This window comes from Channa argus, chromosome 4 (assembly GCF_033026475.1).
Source record: "Channa argus isolate prfri chromosome 4, Channa argus male v1.0, whole genome shotgun sequence".
Classification (NCBI taxonomy): domain Eukaryota; kingdom Metazoa; phylum Chordata; class Actinopteri; order Anabantiformes; family Channidae; genus Channa; species Channa argus.
Genome location: NC_090200.1, coordinates 28084818 through 28110325, shown reverse-complemented (window position 1 = coordinate 28110325; position 25508 = coordinate 28084818). Strand labels below are relative to the sequence as shown.

General features: G+C 38.5%; 1 protein-coding gene across 2 annotated transcripts; it reads left to right on the top strand.

The window, feature by feature from the left end:
- The first annotated feature begins 2040 nt into the window (after positions 1-2040).
- Positions 2041-24596, top strand: trhr2 (thyrotropin releasing hormone receptor 2). Of its 2 annotated transcripts, XM_067502723.1 has the most exons (7): positions 2041-2256; positions 2456-2503; positions 7238-7935; positions 10786-10918; positions 11368-11519; positions 11851-12046; positions 19419-24596. In XM_067502723.1, exons 3-7 carry the CDS (start codon positions 7559-7561, stop codon positions 19965-19967), a joined length of 1407 nt encoding a protein of 468 aa, XP_067358824.1. In that variant the 5' UTR covers positions 2041-2256; positions 2456-2503; positions 7238-7558; the 3' UTR covers positions 19968-24596. The 2 variants fall into 2 exon arrangements, with proteins under 2 accessions (XP_067358824.1, XP_067358825.1); XM_067502724.1 differs by lacking the exon at positions 2456-2503.
- Positions 24597-25508: the final 912 nt, after the last annotated feature.

Genomic DNA, 25508 nt, shown 5'->3' with positions numbered 1-25508 from the left:
AGGTGAAAGTTAGAGGACAAGGTACCTAAATGGAAATTCAGGCACAGTTTGTTCAAATGTATCTGACAGGTTCTTGTATTTTAATGCAAGTGTGGATAATTAGCTTTTCACCACTAGATGGAAGCAGTTCCTCATCAAATGCTGATAAATACAAGGGGAAAGAGATTTTTCCTCAAATTTTGTAGATGCTTCCCTTTAGAGTACAAGTATGTGTTAATACACAATATCAGAAGTGAAACCTTTACTGATACTAATGAGAAAATTCAAACTGCAAATGGCAGTGATTCAGACTTTCAATTCTATGAAACAAAGATGACATTATGTTGGACACAAAAATAAATGTACTAGACACTTCATCCCAGAGCCCCATATTCAGAAGTTGAGTTACACGTTTCCCCTCTGTACAAGAAAGGAAACAGCTCCTTCATCCTGCAGAAGTAAAGACAGCGTGGTCTACCAATGTGACATCTTAACAGTGCACTATACCAACAGGGTCAACCTCACAGTCTCAGGTGGGTACCATTGGACAGGTCAGGTCACAATAGTGTTGAGTTCAGTGATGTTTAGGGGACAGTTTGGGCTGGTATGTAGGATGACTAGGATTTTATCTATTCCTGCATTTTCATCAACACCTTGTGCACATAAACAGTGAGTTAAACTAAGTCAGTTATGGATTAAGCCGAATTATATGAGTTTCTGCCTGTGTGCAGTGGCAGATGCCTAAATAAAGAAGGTGGCTAACCTCAGTGCTAAGGCTACTAAGGCACCCTCTGCAGAATATATTGCTTTGGCTCATGAGCTCCTCTTCTTTTGCATCCATAGAGCAGAGGGGATTTCATAATTTGAGGTAGTTACCTATATTGACTGCACTCCATGTGTGTGTTTATGTGACCTCTCACATAAAAGGGGAGGTAAAAGGGGATATCTGGGAGTGATATCTGTACTACAGCAGGTCTTCACTGCTCACTTTTGCCTGGTCTTACTATACTATAGATGTGTTCTGTACAGTACTTTTCCAGAATGACTTAGTGATTTGATAGTAAGGTAATAAAATATTATGACTTCTGTTATCTGACAAAAAAAAATTAACCGTTGAAATAAATTAACGGCAGCAGCCTTTCTGTATGTTCTCCCCATGCTTTTGTGTGTGTGTGTGTGTGTGTGTGTGTGTGTGTGTTTTTACAAGGAATATAGTATAAATATACCTGGATATTGACGTCCACTTACTGGTAAATCTGTATTCTGGTCAAAAAACTCAGCCGTGAGGACCAAATACGACCTCAATGAAAAAAAATATATATATATAAAGATTAGGGGATGGATACAAGAACTTTGGTACAGGTACAAATTTGGTACAGGTATAAATCTGCTTAGAAGCACGTCCTCACAAACTGAAGCGTGAGGGAGGCCACCGAGACACCTACACGACCCATCTAGAGTTACAAGCTTCAGCAGCTGAGACAGAAACGGTTGCCTGGTTTGTTCACCAGTTGACATTTACAGGAGAGTGGCAAAGAGAAAGAGAAAAAAAAGTAAGCTAAAACTTGCCCGAAGACACGGGAGACTCTGAAATCAACTGAAATACGGCTCTACAAAATATAGGACAGGATTTGTTTTTCAGCAGGACAATGACTCCAAGCATATAGACAATGATTTACATGGTTTAAAGACAGCAAGTCAAGCTGGACCTCAATCCAGATGAGAATATATGGCTGGACTTGAGTCATTTACTCAGGATCCCACTGCAATTTGTCAGAATATACTATTAGTAATGCAGTGTTCAGCAGAAAGTTTTATAGTATCTCACACGATCACAACTTAAAACTACTGATGACACAAAGCCATCTACTATATATAAAAATACTGTAGCTATCTTTGTCAATGTAATTAGCCTATGATTTACTAAAATTATTTATAGTGTCTTTCTGCGTTTTACATTCTAATTTTCACCCTTGTTCGGAATACAACCTAAAGACGTGATCATTACAAAATAGGCATCGGGCTTTTATTTTGAAGGCACAAGTGCCGCTCCCCACGTAGTATGTGTGTGTGTGTGTGTGTGTGGGTGTGACGGAGCGCAGCGAGAAGGAGCTGCGCATCAATAGTTACAGCATGGCAATGCTGCCGACCTTGCGAGACACACACACACACACACACACACACACACGCACACACAGAGAGGAGAAAAACTCTGACGAGACATATTGACGAGAAGGAGAGTGTGACGGAAGATGACAGGAGACAGAGACGCAGAAGGTAAATTATTTGATTGTTTATTTGATATTCACATGATTACGAATAGTTAGAAGTTTACAATAATTTATTTCTGTAATGGTCGAAGCTCAGCATGTAGACATCCATTTATTTATTGTTTAACATTGGGATAAAAGAAGGAAAGAGGAAGGAAAACAGATTAAAAAACACAACAGTTTTACAGTTTTCCTTTATTCATTAGGATCAGATCTTTTCATACCTGGACCCGCAAAGAAGCAACAACGAACAAGTACGTTATTTGTCATGTGTGTGGTCAGTTTTTATTCTCACATCAATGTTTTTACAACAGTAAATTCAAATGATCATGCAAATGATCAACTTTCCCCACTAGGTAAAAGGCTGTGTGGTACAGTAAGCCCATGTCACCATCACCTCAGCATTTAGTCTTGCCAATAGGCAGATGAGCATCTGTAGGTTTTCTTAAAAAGCAGCTCAGGTCTAAGTGCTAGGGATGAACTGAAAAAAATGTATGCACCTGTGTATGTGTTTGCCACCTCCTTCAATGTAGATTATAGACTTCAGCTCAGGTAGAGTTGGTTCTGAATGTTGAGGGGGTCTGAATAAATAGGTCCAGATGAGAAATGATGCAAAGGGAGGCAGGAAATAACCCGTAACCTGTAAATTCGAGAGGGGGGTTATCCTTTGAGGTTGATAGATGCATAACTTAAAGCTTTGATCCAGAGCTGAGAAGCAGCCATGACATGGTTAATTTAGGGTAGCATGAAGTAAAGTAAAAAGGTGGAACAGCTACCCTTGCCACCTTTAAAGGTGTATACCAGCAACACTGAAGCTCACTAATTAACATGTTATGTCTCAGTTGCTAATCCATACAGAATGCAAATGTGTGAAAATGACACATTTTTTGGTTTTAGCTGTTTTAATTAGTGAGACAGATGCTGGTAGGTGGATGCTATTGATTAAAAAAGTGTCATTTCTAAGGTATTGCAGCATTCTTTGAGATATGTGTCATCCTGGATTAGCTCCACATTGTAATGATCGACTCGTAGGCTAAAACACCACAGGGAGGACCCACCTGCCAGTTGAAGAATAGCAAATGAATATTTATAAAATTAACAATAGAATTATGAGAAAGTCAGTATTAGTGGTGTGTGAAAATATATGAAACCAACTAAAGCAGCTCAGTGCATGGCAGAGACGGGAAACTGAACCCGTGGGCAGGTGGGCTTAAGTAGAAAGCAGAACACTGGCTAGGTGCTCCCAATTACAACTTAATCAGCTCACAAGTCTACAGTCACCTTAGATCCACCCAGGAGAGACCCATAGCGCACACACACACACACCACAACGTTTAATCTTAAAATGACGTGTTTCCCCATTTGTTCATTGTTACGTTGAAAGGTCTTTGAATCTGTGTTTGTGCACTGTGGCACTAAAGGAAGCCTCTCAGCCAAGCAGAAAGATGGCTCACTCAGCCGCATGCCATGGATCAACAGAAATGTGCAAAATCAGCTCGGCTGATTTTATGTCCACCTCAATTTATTAGAGGCAGCCCTCGGGAGGTGTGTGTGTGTGTGTGTGTGCGTTAGGGCTGGGAGATGAGTAAAAAAAAGAGCAACAGATGCCTTGTAGAGTTTGTGCACAGTGTTGCACATTGGTTAATTAACGTTCAGCACAATGTGAAGCCTCAACACAGATCTCAGCACACTGTAGATGGAAGAACTGTTCACACTTTGTCACCTCATAATTGTTGTAAGCTGTTAGAGTTCAACTAATGGCTTTAATCAGCTATTTTCTGCTGCAGGATTTAGGAATGTGGCTGTAATATCACCCCAAATGCACTGGGAGGCATCATAAGTGCATGTGAGAGGAGAATAAACCCTACGCTTGTGTGTGTGTTAAATTAAAATGATCTTTATGTAGTGTGTGTGAGTGTGTTTATGCCTTGAGTGCATCATTAGAGGCTATTTGTCACACTGCATGCTCAGCACCACCCAAATGTCTCATATGAATGTTCCCTGATAATGCCTATCCACACTGGATCTGAGATCTGTGGGCCTATGGGGACAAGGTTTTATTTGGTCCCCGGGTAACTTATGGTGTACAGTGGAGTTGAACTGCTGCTTTAAAAGTTCGGATATATTTATCTTTAATATTAGCCACACTGATGTATCGTTTCTTGTGGATATTCATTGTGGATATTCACGCTCAGCAGAATGTGATTCTCTTGGTGTTTTTTGGTGACCCACTGACCTCTAACGAAACGTTCCCTTCCACTGATTTGCTGTTGTTCCGAGAACAGCTACACCTTTTTATTTGTCCATTCTCACCTCTCCAAAGGCAGCAGTGGAGCAGGAGGACATGGTTTTCAACAGACAGAGAACCAGTTTAGTTTTTTTCCCTCACCAGTTGCCAGCAACCAGGAACCAAGTAACCAAACACCATAAAGTGAATGTATTTCAATAACAGCAGCATTACACTTAATGTGCTATGTTACATTGCTTTGGAGAATTAAAGTGTAGCAGTAGGCTGTTTGCTGTTAAATAGCCCAGTAAATTTTTGAGAAGGGTGTAATAAATACTAAGCTTTATTTGTCTGAAATTATATTTATGTTAATTATAGTTGTGTTTCTTCAGATGCAACCATGTGTCCTAAAAATTAAGTAATAAGTTTCCCTGAGAAATGTAATTTCAACCACATTAAATTTCTCACATACTGAGAATATGTTGACATGAAACGTAAATAGCAAGTTGCAAATATGATGATACTTAACATATCAATAAAATGTTACCAGGCACCATAATTTTGTCCTCCACAATATTCGATCTTGCAGCAAAATATCTGGTTTCGTTTCCTGCTGTAAAGTGTGATCCAGCAGTGTTTGTGTGACTATATTGTTAATAATTAATGGTTATTAAAGCATTTTATTGTTGTAGTTTTGCAGTTACACCAGCTGGTCAGAGGAAGATTGAGGGCTGGGGATTTTACACAAAATTTGTTAATCAAAGTACCATTTGCATCATTGACAAAATATGTTGCACCAGAACATAAGCAATATCTTATTACGCTTCAGTACAAAAACATAACTGTGTTTTATATGAATGTATGGGAATATAATTTTTAGGAGATTTCAGGTGACAAGGTCACCAGCCGATCTGGAAAGAATTTTACCATTATGCACATCAGCACATAATTATTTTTCAGTAAGCAACCTTCTACCTCCTACCACCTTCTAGGTGCAGTAGGTTTTTACTAGCCAAACAGCAGTGCAATCACCTGAGAAGGTTCAGAAGCTTATTATCATGTGAAAAATGAACACAGACCTAATCTTCTTAGGTTTTAAGCACTCCATAGTGTGAGCAACAAGAAAGCATAATCTGAACTGAAGGTTCCTTTCAAGTGATGTCATCTGGAGGCATTTATTAGCTTTTGAAGTAAGGAGATATTTTAATATAGTGAAGTCAAAGGTGAGATTAATGGCATTTATGTACATGTACTACCCAAATTAGAGCCTGAATTTCTGAATAGACTGCTGAAAATGACTTTGTAATAGTAACTTTATAGAGAAGTATATTAGTAGTTTTATATAAACTTTTTTATATAGGTTTTTTTTCTATTAGAATGCTCTAAGAGAGGTGAGGATGGACAAGGAAGTGAGAAGGTAGCATTTGCTGACTTGTACATCTGTGTTATTATTGGCATGCATTTTACGTGTTCCACAAAAAAAGTTAGAAACTTCTGCTCTCATGATGAAGGACCACAGAGGGATTATGTCAAGACGAGATGGACTTGACTTTGACTAGGTCATTATAAAACCTCTATTCTTTGATTTTTTTAGCCATTTGAAATAGATTTACTGGTGGGCTACGGATCATCATCCAGTTCCAAGACCCAATTTGGACCAAAATTTAGATGTTGGAAAGACTTACATTAACCTTACATGGTATAGAGAGAGGTTCATGGCTGACTCAATGACTGCAAGGTGGCTAAGTCCTGTTCTTGTTTGAAATTTAACATCTAACACTCTCAGTGAGGTCTGTGGGCCCTGAGATGGAGCTCTTGTGTTTTTTTGTATTTCTCTAAGCATTGCACAGATGCCCTTGGATGTGACATCCACTTCTAGGAATATTAGCAACCGTCTTTAATGTTTTCCACTTTTTAATAATCTTTCTCACTGTAGAACATTGAACTCCTAATAGTTTAGAAAGTGTTATACAACCCTTTCCAGAGCAATTACAACTGCTTCTCAAAACCATTGCTCACTTCTTTGTCTCTTGCCATTGTGGTAACACACACCTGAATGCTCCAGACCAGCAAACTGCTTTTATTGAGGTCTGCAGATCTGCTGATGATCAGTTCATCAAGGGCAGATGATCAGCAGCAAATGGCCGCAACTTCACCTCTTTAATCCTATTGGAGGAGAACGTTTATTAAATCAAGACTGACGAAAAAGGTTATAAAGTATATTGTTGTCTGTCTGAAGTTGCATTTTCCTAAAATTAAGACCTGCTATGATCAGATGATTTTTATTGTGTTTTTACCCCCAAAAATGTAGAATTAAAAAAAAGCGGGGGCGGGAGGGGTTGCACTGTTGCATATCACTGCAGCTTTATAGCACTGCACTTGATCTCCATTTAACCAACTGTGTGACCTTTGTATCTATCTGGCTGCACCAGACTGAATCACTCATTTTCTTCACGCACTGTGAAATCCTGCTCAGATCAACATTTAATTTAATAAGGACATCCATTTAATTTCTGCTCTCCACAAGCTTCACTCTATTATCAGGATGAAACATCATCTTGGGTCCATGTTGTGAGGCACTTTCATTTAAAACCACCAGCTTTCCTCCTTTGGTTTATCCACCATTTGATTTATCAGATCATTATCTGGCCAGAGTTGGATATACTTTACGTGAAGCAGAGAAATATGAATGAATGTGGGTGTTTGCCACTGACATATGACACCATTAGCACAATTAACTAAAGTCACTTTTCCTTTCTAGGTGACTGAGGACGGACCTGATTGACAGAAGAAGAAAAAGCAGACCTTGTTTCTCCTCAGTGATTATGGACCTTTAACAAGCAAATTGTTTAGCTGCTTCTTCCTCTACAGTGACAACTCAATCAAACCTGTCAGATGTTTGAATCTCAGTATCATGTGCTAATTCTAACTGGACTGGCTTTTAATGAAACTTAATGTTCTTAATGAAGAACAAGATGGTGACATTTCAGAGTTATGCCCCTCATCACATAGCTTTAATCCAGTGAACACAACCTTTGACTAAGAAACACTTGGGAATTAAAGAGGCCAGCTGTTAGCAAATATGAATGACAATGGGAGCTCCAGAATTGACACCCCGACCAACATCTCTCTCAGCCCCAGTGTCTCTGAGTCATTAGAGTACAAGACCGTATCTGTGTTCCTGGTCCTGCTTGTGTGTGGTGTAGGCATTGTGGGCAATATTATGGTGGTGCTGGTGGTTCTCACTGCGCGCTACATGAGGACGCCCACCAACTGTTACTTAGTCAGCCTGGCCATAGCTGACCTGACGGTGCTGGTGGCTGCAGGACTGCCGAACATTTCTGACAGTCTGACAGGCACGTGGATTTTTGGCCACGCAGGCTGCCAGGGGATCACCTACCTTCAGTACCTGGGCATCAATGTGTCCTCCTGCTCCATCACTGCATTTACTGTGGAGAGGTGAGGATGAACCCACTGTAGTTGCACTGTAGTCTGTAGTTTACGTTTCCCAGAGATTGGTTTGACTTTCAGTGGACATACAGTTTGTTACACAGTAGTATTTAATTAAAATATAAATCATGTACTTACTTACTTTGTAGAAACGTCAATGGTTACTTTTTTGTTTTTGTATTCGTATTTTTACACTAGGTTCAGTTTTTGAGTACTTTATCCACCACTAGTGGGATATATCAGTCAAAAACCATTCTTCTGTCTTCATCTAATATATTTCCCTTTCTAGTGGGTTTTGTCACTTAAGCTTGTTTCAGAAATGAACTCTAGAGAATGTCAGAGGATCAGGTCCTGACATCATCTAGAGTTTCCCTTTTAGACATGTAGCCAACATCGGGAGACATGCGTTCGCACTTGTGAAGAAATACTCCGTGTAATTGGGCAAGGGGTGGTGCTTGGGCACTTCGAGCAGGGAGCAGGACATGAGGCAAAAACAAAGCTGCAGAAGTGACAGTGGTTTGCTTTGTAATCTGGTCATATACCACAGAAACTTGTGCTGTTCCTTGTATTTGTTTGACAACTTCCAGGTCTGCCCTCACCAACAGAGGTTCACAAATTTTGTTGTCCTTCCAGTTGGACATGTGCTTGGGTTGAATAAAAGAGTTTTTCAACTCCGAGTATTTGTATTTTCCCGGTTTCATGGCAGTCGCAGGAAATGGATGTCGCCTACTCACTCATGGTGAATTCTCCAAAGTATTACCTCCTCTATTCACAAATAAGCTTCGTTGGTGATAATACGGATTTTGTACTAGGGAGGTGGTTGAGTAAAATCTGAGTAATGTCAGGGCCAACAGGATTTGGCGTTTGAGTGCACATACACTCTCTCCAGATAAAGCCTTGATAATGTCTGAATTCCAGTGCATGTCTGAAAGGGACATATGTTATTTTGTGGCATTAGGTGAAACAACTGATTCTGTTGTTCCTGTTGGAAGAACAGATCTAGCAGATCAGTAGTCCTGACTCCTGGCCACTGCATACATATTACTATTTTTTTATCCAAAACTTCTCTAAATCTCTTTTAACCTGGAAATACTGTAAGCTCACAAAGCCACTGTCATCAGTGTGTTATTAATGGTTTCTGTAAAAAAAAAAAAAAATTCAACCCACATACTGTAAATTGAGGCAGTGGCCTCGTACATGACTATTTTTTCTTCCTTACCCTTTCTGTGGATAAGTGCTGCTTTATGTTCGGAGGAGGTGATATTAACATATTAATAGTTATAGACATAAATGATGGGCTGAAGCTGCCTCATGTTGGAACATCACATAGTGACAGGAACAGTTTCACTAACACCTCTGTCATTTCAAGAAATGAGGGAAGGATGCACAGAATTAAAGAGGCACAGAAATCCCTAAGAAGGAAACACTGTGTAAATGACTGTGGTTCTCTTGGAGCTTTACTTTGTTATTTGCATACGATTTAATCCAAGTAACAGTTGATGGTTGCACCTAATCCTGCTGCGCACTAGTGCATGTGGCTGCCTTTTATTAAAAGGAGAGAAGAACAATAAATAGCCTCAGTCAACCAAACATAATAATGTGTGAATCAGCAGGGATCAGCTCTTTCCCAGTTCTCAGTGCAGCGACACCAAGAACTCGCTTTGCTCTGCTTTCCATCTCCCCCTATGTGATCGAATGGCACAGAGAGAAGGAGAGGGAGGCGACACCAAGTTCAAGCTCATGAAAAGTTTGGTGTGCTGATTGTTCTGTTGTTTGATCAGCTTTGACATGGCAGAGTGAACATGACATCACATTTAGTGATCCCAATTTTAAGGCACATTTTACCATTAAAAATTATTAAGTAGCTTTGTCCGCTAATAAACCATTAGCTGGGTTTTTTTTGCTTTAGCTTGGTAGATAAGACAATCTCAGCACAACACACCAAGGCTAAAACTCCTGCATCCTGGCTCACTTTGAGTACTGCTAATATGTCAAAGAAGTCTTTTAAAAAAGATCATGGAAGGAGGAACTGACACTATGTCAGATGTAGACAACAGAAAAGAATTGGCCTATTTTGAAATATGTAAAGTAATGTGATTGTAACGTGTAATACAACTTTGATTAGAATTGTAGTGTAGTAAAACTTAAACATATTTGCTCTTAGATGTAGTAAAAGTCAAAGATGCCATAATTACTTTCAACCACTGTGTGCCAGTAACAGTCACTGTTTTTTAACTATGATTTTAACCATAGCTATTAAACCTAAATCACTCAATAAACCAATAGAAAAGTCAAACCTTTCTTTAACAAATCTAAAAAAAATTTACACAAATATTCAGAGCATTAGCTGTAGCAGTGATCAGGTGATCCCTGTGGGTCCCAAAACAATCATGTGAGCACAAACACTAATGCATGAATTCCAAGGCGTCTCTCTGTAGACTCCGCAATAACATTTAGTGGTGAGAAACATATAAGAAACAAGTGTAGTCTTTTGACTTGCTAATTATAAAATTCATGATTTGTCTTGTTGTGAAACCTTTCGCAAACAATATTAGTGATATAGATTTTGAGCACAGAGGAGAAAAAAACAAAGTACAACTGTAGTAATAATGTGACCAAATGAATATCCAGCAAGACATTTATACATATCATAGATCATGCATAGAACATTCCGCTAGAGAGAGCATGTGATTACCCACAGTCACAGTTCTTTAGTTTTTCAAAAATCTCAACAGGAAAAAACACTGCATGCACAAAGCTGAGTGGTATTTACTTACCAGCAGTAAATAAAAAAATGCATAAGAAATGGTTGGTTTGACTTGTGTTTGAACACTTTCACGTTTTCGTCTTCTCCTGCAGGTATATAGCTATCTGCCACCCAATAAAGGCTCAGACAGTCTGCACAGTGTCTCGGGCCAAGCGGATTATTGCTGGGGTTTGGATCTTCACCTGTATCTACTGCATGCTGTGGTTTTTCCTGGTGGACATTCAGGTAGGGCATATTTTATATATGATATGATATGCTTATGGGTTCACTAGATGTGGACCATAGCAGTGTAGCCTTCAATTAGTGTTGCCAAAATAAAGCGTAGGGTAACTGAAAGTGCACTTTGGAAAAATAATAGTTGAGTGTACAAGAATAATTTTTAAATAAACTAATGTGAACACAAATTAACACAATAGTAGCCTTTCCAAGGGCTGCATAATGTTTCAGTAAGTGCATGAAAAAATATTTGGCATTACCAAGACCTCTTTCATATAACTTCTGGTTCAACTGCAGGGGAATGTGAAAAGCTTTTGAAGAGCTCTGTGCCATTTCTGTGAGAGAGTTATTATGTTGAGATGGGGAAGATTATTATTGTGTATATCAGCCTAGAGCCAGTCTGTGATCCACTGGTCTGTTGTATTACAGCATCTCTATGATAACTGTTTGATATTCAGGTCAGCCCAGATGGACACGTGCAGTGTGGCTACAAAGTGAAACGGGAGCTCTACCTGCCCATCTACCTCACCGACTTTGCCATTTTCTACGTCATCCCACTGCTCCTCGCCATTGTGCTCTACGGCTTGATAGCACGGATCCTCTACCTCAGGTGCTGTCAGATTTTAAACTATACTGATACATTATTACACTAGTAAATTAATTAATAAGGTTCCCTCCGCTTCCTTATTCAAAATGAAAAATCTATGCTGCTGAGTAACTGTGCACCAAGGATTCAATTCAGCTACACACAAAGCTCACTTTCGCCAAAGTAGGATAAAGTTGGGCAAAGCTCAGTGACAGTAACAAGCAGAGAGTCAGTGTTGTTTTGTTGGGCTGACAAGTGACACAAAAACGACAGTTGGATCCAACCAAAGGAAAACCAAACCAGATCAAATTCTGTGGGACGAATGCTGTAACATGGTGTTGTGTTGCTTCTCCAGCCCTCTGCCCAACCATCCTGACTCCACTGCCACCACACTGCGTCGGAGCTGCCGGGAAGCTTTTGAAAAGGGGGGTCGCCAGGGCCGGACAAATTCTGCGCTATCCTCCAGGAAACAGGTCTGTGCCTCATCCCACATGCCACGATCCTCTCTGGCACTCTCCTTTCTTGTTGTATCATCTTGTCTTACTTATCAAGTAAGTAATGGCCACATTTGACCCCCTTCTTATTTCCGCTGTGTCTGTGCGTGTGTGTATGTATGATTTGCTGAGAATACAACAACCACGATTCCCTCCGTACAGCGTGTTAATGATGTTCCTGCTACCCATTGCCTCAGAAAAGTGCCCTCTTATCTGCTCTCCATCCTGGCTTTTATGAGGTCTTGAAGGCAATTGAGGTGGTAATGGCTTCTTTCCCTCAGGCTGAGCAGTCAAAGAGCTTTCTTACTGAGAAAGCCCGTGCTCCTGCTGATTGCTTGGTATTGCTCTCCAGTGCTGCTTTGTCTCTGTTCTCTTGGGCATAGTATACATTCTGTCAGGCTTTTTGGTCTTGAAAGCATCTACTTTCATATTCCTTTATCCACTCTGGATGGTTATAACAAAGTTCTTTTTAGTCCAGAAGGGATTAGTTTTGTGTCCACATTTTGTCCTTTCAGAAGTTGGATAGTGTTTAACCATAGTCCAGAGAGTTGTCATAAAATCTATGGACATATCTTTCTTTAAATGTTATAGGGTTTTTCTCATTGTCCATAAATAAGAATAGACATTGGTTGCTAATTTGACAGAATTGCTTTCAACTTATTAGGGAGGTTATGACGGAATCACTGTAAAGCAGTTTATGAAATTATTCCGATAAGTAAATTTAAGGAAAAAGAGAACAGTTCATAGGCTTTGCTTCTGACATTGTGAACCTATTAAGAGGACAAATGTGTGAAATGTATTCATTCATTTCTACACCAGCAAAGTCACAATGATTTAAAAATCACTCTTGATTTTAAATGTAAAATCTACCTAAAATAATGAATGGTCCCGATATTTTCGAAGAATAAAGGATATAAGAAATACATCAATATCACTCAGTGATCCTTGGTCTTTCTCTCTCTACTGTGATTACTTTAGGCAGTAAGCCTACTCCTCGTAGACAGAGCCCAAGTCACTCTGTTAAGCCTAACAGACGGACAGCTATTGTTTTTATGATTAGCTGACCCCACTGCATGCTTACTTATTTGATGGTTTTATTGGTTTTCTACTCACCGACTTTTTATTGCATATATAGTACAATACTCCAGTGATGTCTCACCTCAGCTTGCTTCCCTCCCCTTTCTGCTGTGTGTATCTAGGAGCTGAGCCCCGCCCTCCACTAGACCCATAGAGCAGAGGCAGATAGTGGACAAACTGCATTATAAACACAACAATGATACTTGACATCTGCTAGTCCTACTTTGTGTGCTTTTTGTGTGCAAATAAATGCTGAGCATTGGTCCGTTTTCCTACTCAGCCACTCAACCAGTGGAGAGATGTACCGGTGAAGCAAAAGGTCATCATAACTGAACCCACGGCGTAAAAAGATAATTTGTGGCATTAACAGGAATTGTTGCATTAATGTCTCTGCACATTAATACTGTTCAATGCCAGTTGCCTATGCGGGTTTTCCAAGTCAATTGTCTCTCATGACATTGCCATACAGTGTGTAAAACTGTAAAGTACTTAAAGTAAAAAAGATAATTTGGAAAGTAGCCACATACTTCATTCACCGTCATGTTATATGAGGAAATTAGTTTTCTACTTTCTTGGTTTAGAGGCTTAGTGGTGGTGCCTGCTTTGACTTTGCCCAGCAATATGTTGTTTGATATCAACTTTCTGATATTGAACAGTTTCCTCTGATTTTCCTCTTTAAACTAGAAGCAGCAAGTGACATGCTACCACACATCCAAGTGTAGATTTGGCTACTAAACCATATCAAAGGATTTCTAACCTTTAGAAAAAAAAGATGTGTAGGTTAGCAACATAATGGGGAGACACTAATCCTCTGAGAATCTGTATAAATCCATAACCAGCTTATGTAGCTTACTCTCTGAAAAAAAGATTTTTTCCCATAGTTACTAGCAAGTGGTATACAGGGTATACTGCATTGGTAAATGTTAAATGGCCACTTATATAGTGCTTTTATCCAATGTGCTTTACAATATTGTATTCATATGACCACTTACCTGGACACAGATGCATCTTTGCTCTAAGGGCCATGACAATCTAAGTCATCAGCCCTTCAGTGAGCATTACATTTTTTGGGTTTGTCTAACACCATTATTATTAGTGGGACCCCCGCTTGTGGCTTTCAGCCTGATCAGCAGGTTGGATCAGCATAAGTCCCTTCAGTGAGAGAGGTCACTCGGATTGGCTGTTCAAATTGTTGCATGAGAAGAGGGACAGGTCTCCAGTCTTCTCACAGGGCCAACACCTTGAGATATACACAGACAGACAACCATTTACACTCACATTCACGCCTACTGGCAATGTAGAGTCAAAATCAACATAACATGCATGTCTTTGCAAGATCAGGGAGAACACTACTGACAGCAATGCAGATACATAGACTTCTAAAGAGTTTTGACCCAGGCTCAGCATTCTAACCAGTCAGAGGAGGCCAAACCTACAAGAGTCACATACTAATGCGAAAAAGTACCTAGTACATATGCATGAGACACCATGGGCTTTGATTGGATTGATTACGTTCATATTCACAGTTAACAACGCGTTCCATGCCCAAGCTTGTTTGACCCTAACTCGGCACTCCAAGCCTTGATGGTTCCACAAGTGTTATTTTCTAGGAAATGAAGGTATACCATGCCAACCACCATTTGGGTGCTGTTTCAGACACTCTTATTGGTTGTTTAAGAAGGTAGGGATGAATGGCCTTTATATGTGCTTAGGGTGGAGGACTTGTTGATCCTATAATGAACCATATCAGAATGGTTTAGCATAACTGTCAGTTGTCAGTTTCGTTTGCAGTGCAATGGGATCAAATCAAATTGTGCCTTTTTATCCTTAATCCTTTACCCAGGATTAAGAGTCTTCTTGGATTGATTTGGGGCAGCAAGAATTGAAATAGAATCATGAGTTTGCCAAAGATTAGTATCGGTCATGGGATAAGCCGATAGGACAAAGAACAAAAGAAAAAAAAACAAAAAACAAGTTAGTCATCTATAACAATGTTTCCATATAAAATAATGGTTATTTTATTTTTTATTTTAATTTGCAAGAAAAAACAGGGCACAAGCCATATGTACATGTATGTGGTTATACAGTGTGTATGTGTTTGTGTGTGAGACTGTGAAGGTTGTGATGACTTCAGTTGCTACAAGTCACCAACAGAGGTTGTTCGATAACACATTAAACTATAACAATTCAATTGAATAGATCTTGAGTTTTCTCATGCAGAAACACAAACTGTCACTTTGTGAGACTGAAATATGATGTGAGAGCAGAGAGAAAACTGTTTTCTTATGTGTTCAAGGGGCTTCATCTAGGAGCATAAGATTTGTATAATTTGATTTAAGATTTATACTTAAGTGTGCTTAATACCTCAGATGATTTTACTCTCTCAGTTCTGCAATAGGCACTTCAGGCTCTTGCATACATCGTTTGATAGGCCAACCCAATCTGATAAACTTGTGCATGCCAAAGAATGGCACTTTTATGACTGAAGATCATAAGACATTGTGGTGTGAGATTACTGCAGAATTTTCATCTCTGAGAGTGTCTTCATGTCTGTGATCTACTCAAGTGCATGTTTAGATAGAGGGAAGCTTGGTCATTGTTGCCCTGGGCGAGTAGACAGCATCACAGGCTAAATGGGAATTCTTTGGCTCAGTGGGCAGAGCTGTGTGTCCATGAATGGTTTCAGGGAATATGTTGTCTGTGAGGGTGTCGTTTTTTGGTACCCAAATAAAAGAAAGAAAAAAAGAGGGATTTATTGTTAAAGAGCATTCATAATATGTGTTTTACAAATGCCGCTCTGAAGCTTTAAGCCCCATTATCATAGTGCAAAGATAATTGGAGCTCTCCTCCCCGTGCTCAATTAAATTTAGAGGTTTTCATTTTTAAATCTGTTTTTTTTATATCTCGTTGCTGAGGTGGCTGTCACTGGCTCAGCGCTTAAAGCATGGCCACAGACCCTTATCTCAGACAGCATTGTGCATGATACCTGCTATCAACCTGCCACACTTTGTTTTCAATTTTTCTGTGGTGTGGAAAACAGAGCCAGAAGCTGCCACGCTTCAGCAGAATTTTTATATTGTGTAGTAAAGGCAGGTTGAGAACAGCCAGGGATGGAGGGGTGAGGGCTGGGATGGTGGGGTAGGTGTGTGTGGAGCATTATTGGTGACTGATAACACTAATCGCTTACAGGCTGCCTTGGCTCAGCCATCCTCCTCCCAGTTCCTTCCTTGTGTTTCACAGGGATTCGAAACTGTCTGAGCTGTTGCCATGGTCACCAGCCAGTGGCGATGTAATGTGGTAAGTTCAAGGCATGATAAAGGATGGTGTAACACAAAGGAACTCATGCATACTCACACACTCAGGCAGCAGTTGCCATATCTTTACCATGTCCTTGCTGTCCATTTAGTACTGGTTGGTAGCTGCTTTTGTGTCATGTTCTACCATTTAAAATTTTGTCAATCATATGAGACAACCCAGATTAGAAGAAATAATTGTAATACTACTACTACTAATAATAATAATAATTTGTTTTGGCGAATTAGGTTAAATGAGCCTTAAATGTGCTTGAACAAAGTTTTATGGACTGATGAGACAAAGTCAAATCCAAACGAATCGGTGAAGCCTAGTGGAGGTAGTGTCATAGATTGGATCCATGGATGCTTCTGAAACAGGTTTACTGATCTTTCATAATGATATAACTCATGATGGAAGTAGCAGAATAAATTCAGAGAACAAACATGTCTGCGAATTTACAGAGAAATGCATCAAAACATATTGGGAGAAACTTCATCATGCAGCAAGAAAATGTTTCAAAACACAGTGGAAGAAATGACTTTAGTGCATAGTTTCAGACTGCCCGAGTCAATCTTTAGACTTTAACCCAAATAAACATTGATTTCACCTATTGAGAGGAGACTTAATGGAAGATAGTCGTAATGTATCTAGGTCTAAATATCACCAAATAAAGTCTGAAATTCTGAACTTTAATCTGATATCCATCTTTGAGTCTTAAACCCAAATGTCTTCAGTGTACAGCAAAAACAAGTAGTTATAACTTCTTTAGCATCCACTCTAACGTTTGGGTTGTTTGCTGTATCTTCATCATTTTCCTTCCCTTTTTCTTCTTCTTCTTCATCACTTGCCTTTGCCTCTCCTTTTTCTTCAAGTGAGTCATTACGCCTCAGGTAACACACACACACACACACACACACACACGCACGTTAATTATTGGTATCAAATTCTCATAAACACAAGTTCTCTCTTTTCTTTTTCACTGTATTCCACACACAAAGACATGCACTCGATTCGGTGACTGCTTATGTGTCACCTGACGTGTTGATCGTGACTCAAACAATCAAGAAGCAATCATAGCTAATCAGATACATTAGAAATGATGCCATATTGCTCTGGGCTTTGGAGCTTTGGCAAAAACATTTAGCTATTTGCCTTTTTCCACGGAGTGTTGATTGTCGGGGGTGATTATCACTGTGATTTTTATCACATTTTAGATATGTGGGAACCCTTAGCATCTCACAAATCTGTTTTCACCAGTTAATATAATTATTGCTACTGCACTATATACTGTCTCACTCATAGTCAAAGCTTGGTTAAACATAAAACACTGTCATAAACTTCCATCATTGGTAAATATATATTATATACTTTTATGTTTAATGACAGAAAGCATGGGAAGCTTGGTCTGGATTTCCTTTACACAAAATGTCCCTTAGTTGCTTAGACTTTTTGCAATTCTGATGGTTACTGGTGTAGGTGTATGCAACCCAGTGTGACAGAGAGGCTGAATACATTATTTTAAAAGGAATACATTTTATGCTGCTCGAGTTGAAGCGGGCTTCAATAATTGCCATTGAAATCACCTCTTCTAAATCCTTTTTAAAAGCAGTGCTGCCAGTAGTGGGTAGCTTATGTATATTGGTGCAGCAACTGCTGGACTATCTTCAGGCCTAGTTATACTTGTTGCAATGAGATTACAGGCAAATTAAAGCCTTGCTAGTATTTAGAAATAGGCATGTTGAAATTAAATTCAGGTGGTTCATCAAAAGATTAAAATAATTACTGGTAATAAAAGGTATCCACGCTGTGCCAGCAGTGGGTACATGAAGCAGGGTTCTGGAGAGGTGTGACTGTGCTCCTAAAACATGAGTTAGAACAAAAAAGTGAATTCATGGAAGGTATATGTGTCAATGTATAGATTATTATTTGTTATGGTTAAGTTTCCTTAGCTCAAGCTTTGGCCTTCACTGAGCAGCAGTAGCAGCTCTGAGTATATATTTAACTGTGGGTCAGGGCTGGTTTTAAATGGGCTAAGTCTTGGCTGAAATTGATTAAGATTCTTGCAGTTTCATGTAAGGATGGTGTTTGAGTTAACCAGGGTTTTCTCTGTCACGAACGGACTACAAGATAACGGGGCGCAACAAGGTAGAAGTGAAAGGTCCAGTGTGTAGCTGTGGAGGACACGGTTTCTTACCTTGTTTGGTGGAATTGATTTATTAACGTGTTTGTGAAATTATTAAATGTAAACATGTACTGTAGAATTACTAACATTATCGGCCCAGTTGACAAACGTGGAATTTCATAAATGTTCAGTGTTCATCATATAACGATCTCTGGTGTGCATAATTGTTGGGATAAGAGTAAGATCGCCTTTACAGATGGTTTCATGGGATGGATTCTTTTGTTGTGTTGTTGATAACAGCTGCTATAAATCCCTGCCCATCTTCAGTTTGCTGGAGTTCTGGTCTATCCCACACATCTTTCTGTTCTTTGTGCCATTTAACACCATTTATTACAGTATACATCTCATTTATGGCTGATTATATTGATTATACCACATCTTATTTTGAGTTTTCATTGTTATAATAAATTGCCAATGTATTTGGCATTTGGTCTGAGTCTCTCTCATTTTTTCATGGTTGTAGAGCCGTGACATTACAATGCAAATCATAAATTAAAAAGCAGATTTTATTGCCAAAGATGGACGTTTTTTTAAGGCCGGTTCTGATCCATCTGCTACCAGTGTCATAGCAAGCCATCCCACACCATCAACACTCATTAGCTTGAAGTTGGAAGTAGCTACAAACTGTGGTGAATGAAAGTGGCATTAAAATATATCCACAGTCCCTCTGGCCTTATGCTTTTATTCCCTCTCACACAGGTGCAGGTGTTGGCTGTAGTCTTTGCATTGTGTTCAAATGCTACCGTTTTCGATGAGAACTGGTCTTTTTCGCCGTTAGTTCTCCGATGTCAGCTTGGCATTTCTGTGACCTTACAGGCTTTATTCAAAGTAACATTCTAGAGTTTTATTAACTGCATGTCTGATTTTTCCCTACAGGTGACCAAGATGCTGGCCGTAGTGGTGATCCTGTTTGCTCTACTGTGGATGCCCTACCGAACCTTGGTTTTGATCAACTCTTTTGTGTCTACACCCTATCTGGATGCCTGGTTCCTTCTTTTTTGTCGGACATGCATCTATGCCAACAGTGCTATAAACCCCGTCATTTACAATGCCATGTCTCAGAAGTTTCGCTCAGCATTTCGTGGGCTTTACCGGTGCCAACGGTTAGAAGTAAATCCGAGGACTTCTTTGATCCAGACTGGCTTCAATACAGTACGGGACCGCCAGACCTCCCAAGCCCACAGCAATGGAACCAGTGAACAGACAAAGGAAGCCATCTTGAGAACTGATATGAGTACAAAGCAGAATGGAAGCAGTCTGCATGAGACAGTCAGTGGCAGCAAAGACATCAGCCCAGCAACCTTCAGCCTTGGTGTGCATTTGGTTGAAACAACACCAATTGCTGATCAGGAGCTGGATCAACCTTCACCAAACCATAACAGAGTAAATTTTGCAGATAGACATACGACGAATGATAAACAGTAAAACCTGGAAATATTTTCATTTGCCATTTTGAAGGATTTCTCTCAGTACCCCTAAAATGTAATGTGAAAATAACTATTCTATGGATCTGTTTCCATCACAAAAGAATCTGAATGCACTAGATCAGCTTTAGTTAATGGCTAAAGAGAGAAGGAATCTGTAACTCTGCTTTGTTGAGAAGAGACTCAATATGTTTAACTTAGACCAGTTTACCCTTTAAAATTACACTGGATCTGATTCTCATAATGCACCAAGGCTATGATTAATTTCTACAATTTGTTTTACCTAATAATGCAACAAAGATCAATTATATTGAATTTAAGCACAAATAATGAATAATGTGCCTTATAAAAGACTGCATATGATGCAGTTTTATTGATCTGTCCTATCCAATATCATCACTCACTTCCAATTAAAAATTCTGACATGATACACTTTGCGTTTATAGAAAGCAAAATCAGTTGCATTAGCTTTTCAATGACTGTACTCAAATTAATAATGCAACTTCTTGTCAACCGTTATTCAGCCATGTAATGCTGAGATACAGTTTGAAAGATAAAGGAAGTGGACTACCAGTCTTAAAAATACACTTTTTTGTATCTTTATAATTCAGTTTATTTCACAGAACTGTAAGGAGGTGAAGTATAATCCACTGTACACTATACCTTGCTTAATCTGACAGCTCGATTTGTTTAAAAGTCTAACACCTGGACTAGCACCATTACTACTGAGCCCTTCTGTTGTAAACATGCAGAATGTGGTTTGACATTGTGTTTCTGAAATAAGAAAGTGCTTCACTGAGCTGAGAAGAGGTAGTCTGGATAGCAGCATATGGTGCTCTTAAACCTGTAAATATAATTCAGCAGTGATCCACCAGAGAGACTGACTTTTGGACAGAACACTGATAAAAAGTCAAAGTTCTCATCTTTTTAGTTTTCCAGTTATTTAGTTTTTCCATCTTAGTCCATTTCAAATGAGCCCTGGTTCAAGGAAGGCAGCAGTGTTCGTGGATCTTGTTTATATATTGTTTCTTTGCATAGCAGAGTTTTAACTTGCAGAGCCTGGAGGTCGTTTCCATTCAATCCTACTCACCCTTATTTGTATCAATACATCATTATCATCTTCAGTATCATTTATATCAAAACTAGCAGTGATCAGAATCCTCATTTAGGATTTTTGCAATGTTTCTATTGCCCATCAACCTTATTGCCTAAACAGGTTCATTTTATGTTTAAATTAACAACTCCCAGCTAATATCTGCTACTTCTTGCACTGATTAGCTTTGTCTGCGACCAGGCTCCCTCATATTTTAATCGTTTAAATGGGTGTTGAAATCACAGGGACATTGAAATATTGCTCTTTGCTTGCTGTTTATATGCATATACTTATGGTCTATAAACTATAGACCAAAAATCAAATATTAGCAAGATAATGTAATTCTAAAATCCTAAAGGTGAGCTACTAGATACTTAGGTGAATCATTTGGGCCAACACTTTGAACAACTTTTGATCCAAATCTGCATAACTTTGCACAGACAGCTAAAGTAACATATTAAACTGTGCATGTGTGAGATGTCTAGTAGGATTATGGCCATTCAGCGTAACTGGGGAATCACTTCATAAAACTTGTCTTGACCAAGTGTTTTGGAATGAAAAACTTTATCCAGTTAAGCAGTCTGTCTGCCAGATGTGCATTTCATCATTTGAGAATTTAGTTATATCATTGTAAAAAAATTCAAGTTATCCTTTAAAAATAAGTAAAATCATTTTTTCACTGATACAGAAAAAGATGACATCTTTGGGTCAAATAGAAAGGAGAGGATTCCATAGCCCAGTGTGCTGAATCTTAGTGCCTGTGTCACTCAGAAACTGTTCTGACAAAAATCAAAATGCCAGGATTCTGGTACATTTGTTTTAAAGAGTCTAATAGAATTTAATTTGGGGGCCATTTGCTTTTTGAAAGTATAACTAAAATGTCAGCTTAAAGTTGGTTTAGTTATAAAAGTATTCCAATGTTAGATGATAGAACACTCATCTGTCCTTTTGTCATTAACAAAGCCAAAATTCAAGACCTAAATTTAAATGCAACTACCCGTCACCTCTATGGTTATAAGACAGAAGAAAACTGAATTTTTCTGTGATTCATATTGAATTCAAAAATTCAGTTCAATGAATTCAATTCAATCAAGTCAATGAATTTCACCTGACATGATTGTTGCTGTACCACTTTTTTTAAGTGAATAAACCTTGAAAAGAGCAATACAGTACAGTGATCTACCTATCTGTCTACCACCTTAAGCTAGGCATGAAAGCCTAATTTTGTACATTTAAACGATGCATGCATTGCTTTAGGTGTTAATCAAAAGCCAAAATAACAGCTTAGAGACTCCTCCTGTACCTGACCTGGGACAGAGTAGAGGTATCCAAAAGGAGCCGACAAAGGCAGAGTCGTGAAACAGAGCCAGAGTATATGAGCAGAGAGGCAGAACAGTAGGCTTGGCAGACAAAGTCAGGTCAAAACACAATAATGAGAATGCTGGAGAGTCTACACAAAGTGATCAGACAATCTGGGCTGCATAAATAGACGGTGGAGACACAGGTGAAAACAATTACACTAATAATGATGGTAAAGCTGGAGGAACTGCAGATACAGGTACGAACAGGAAATGATAATTCAAAAATAAAAGTCCAGACTCGGAACCGAACCTAGAGACTGTGACACTCTTACAACAGGCATGTTAATATAACCAACATTTTCTTGTTCCTTTCTGTTGTAAATAGTGACTTAAATAATAATAGTAAAATCAAAATAAATTGTAAATTAAAATAAAAACAAAATTGTAAATTAAATAAATAATTAAAGAATAGTCTATAACAATGTACAGAGTAGAGAGCTTTAAGTTATGAGCGATTTATTTATTTCTGAAATGCACGGCTTGTCTAAACTGATCACGCTCGACCTTGTTTACTTTTTAAAGTTATTTGTTCGGAAATTTTACTTGTGTTTTTATGCTTATGCATATTGCTTTATTACTAATAATTAAGCATGTCTTCCTGTTTATTTAAAGGATACTTTAGCCTTTTCAAAATGTGCTAAATAAATAAAGTGTGTAGATGTACAGCTTAATTAAAATAATTCTTTCCAAATTAAAACCTAAATCATCTTCATATTATTTAATTCTTATTATATAGTTATAGTTAGTTATATATAGTTTCTAAATGTCCAAATATATTTAGCGTTTAGTTGCTGATTGGTTGTGTCTTCTGTTTGAAAAAGGAAATAAAGCTGATAAAGGAGAGTTTGTGGTACGTAAACTGAGGGCACATGCAGACGTTCATCCTGTGTGTGTTGGCTGGTAGCAGGCTCTTTTTCCTTTACACAATATCATTTGATTCATTGGTTAAAAAAGCATCAGTGTAGCCTTGCGTTTTACACTACTAAGAAATAGACATCATTATACGGAAGTGATGATAGATTCTTAACATTTCCTAGATAACAAGGCCAATAATGTTTTCAACATTCTCCACCCTTAACAAACTATTTATTTGAACCCAAACCATGATCTCTTTGTTTTTTTAGTTTCATTCTAACGGTAATTCTTTGTCAGATCTCCTGCCACTGGAAGGCAGTTAATACAGGTTGTATCAGAGGGTCAGGACTACTGACTTGTTGTTTTGTTTGCTATATCATGATGTGGCAAGTTGTCTAGTGATGGATGATTTATAATTTAATTATTATCTATAAGTTGTGGTAAAAAAACAAATTAAACAGTCCTCCCCAAGTATTGGAACAGCAATGCAAAAGCATCAGTTTTTCCTTTAGACTGTAGACTTTTGGGTTCAAGATCAAAAGATTAATATAAAATTTGTGTAAATATAAGCTTAACACAAAGAGCTTTAAATAAAACACTGTTCCAGAGCTTTTGTGGGTCATTGCTTTTTTTATGCACCTTCCAACTTGAATTTTAGTTTGTTTGCAACTTGCAGTATGGCCTCAGTATTTCTGACTGGGATCCTGATTCTCTGTGGAAGTAGTTGCTGATGTCACTGACTGCTGTACGTTGCTGTTTGTATGTTGCACAGTGCACCAGTGGTTTCTTTCTTTTTCAGCACATTGCACAAAAAGTTCTGTATTTTGTAATTTGTAAATATAATATATACTATAAAATTAAATTCTGAAATTTGTTAAACCCCAATGTTGTCAGTGTACAACAAAAACAAATTAATAGGCCTTACTGTTACAATGCTTTTGGCGGGGCTGCATTTTGTAATTTTAATTTGTATATTGGCTTAATTGATATATGTCAAGATGCATGTGTTCTGTATCTGTGTGTGTGTGTGGTGCGTGTGTGCGTGTGTGTGTGGTGTGTGTGTGTGTATGCATGTGTGTGTGTGTAATTCTGTCATTTTTAGCCCTGGAGAGCTGCTGATTTATTGTGTTTTCAATGTGTAGTAATCAAAGACTTAAACACCAATTGTGTTGTTTTTTTTAAAGTGGCTTTGTCTGTATTGTTGCAGTAAGATGATGATGATGTGTGATTGTTTCCGAAAATTGTACTATTTATTCTGGTCTGTGAATGTTTAGTACAGTGGTTTTCTTTCTTCAGCCTTTTAACAAAAGTCAATAAATCAGTCTCAACTCTTTTGAACAGTCTGTTCTGTTTAAGGTTTTTCAAACAATGCCACTGGACCAGCATTATCAAAGTAATTTATTTTCAGCTGTGCCAGTCACTGCAGCTGTAGCTCTACACTGACTCAGTCAATAAGATGAAATTGTAAGTAAAATGATTATCCTTAAGATTTATTTTTAATATTATATATTATTATATTATTATAATATATAATATTATAATAATTAGATTGCATATTATTATTATAAAAGTCTAAAAGTAAAAGTATCATTAAAAGTATAGTCAGCTTGATCTATGGTACCTATTTGATTTGATGTATCAATATTCTATTACTTCTCTAGGCACTGATTTTCATCTTTAGTGTCAATTAATTCAAATTCCATAAGGAATCAATGGAAAAATCACGGAAACCAACCTTTAATTCAATTAAATTTTTCAATTCAACTTTATTTATATAGCGCCAATTCCCAACAAAGTCATCTCAAGCCACTTTACAGAATAAAGTCAAGACTATAAAAATGTATAGAGAGAACCCAACAATTCCCCCTTGAGCAAGCCATAGGCAACAGTAGAGAGGAAAAACTTCCTTTAACGGAAGAAACCTCCAGCAGAACCAGGCTCAGGGTGGGCGGCCATCTGCCTTGACCGGTTGGGGTGAGTGGAAAGTGAAGAGAGAAAAGAAAAAGAGCAACAAAAGCAACAACAAAACATCGGGCAGATGGGTAGGACCAGTAGCTGCACGCTGGAAGACACACAGCTTCAAAGCCAGGGACACCTGCAGAAAGGGACAGAGAGAAGGAGACAGAGAAGGACAAAGACAACGACGGGAGAAAAAACACAGAGTTAATGTCAGTGGTGACAACTGCGGGGTGAGAGGAGAGGAGAGAGGGTCAAGAGGAGCATACTTCCGGCC

Coding starts and splice junctions, on each gene's coding strand:
- trhr2 (XM_067502724.1), top strand. CDS start 7,559: ATGAATGACAATGGGAGCTCCAGAATTGACACCCCGACCAACATCTCT. Junction 7,936..10,785: donor ACTGCATTTACTGTGGAGAG/GTGAGGATGAAC, acceptor CTTCTCCTGCAG/GTATATAGCTATCTGCCACC. Junction 12,047..19,418: donor CATCTTGTCTTACTTATCAA/GTAAGTAATGGC, acceptor TTTTCCCTACAG/GTGACCAAGATGCTGGCCGT.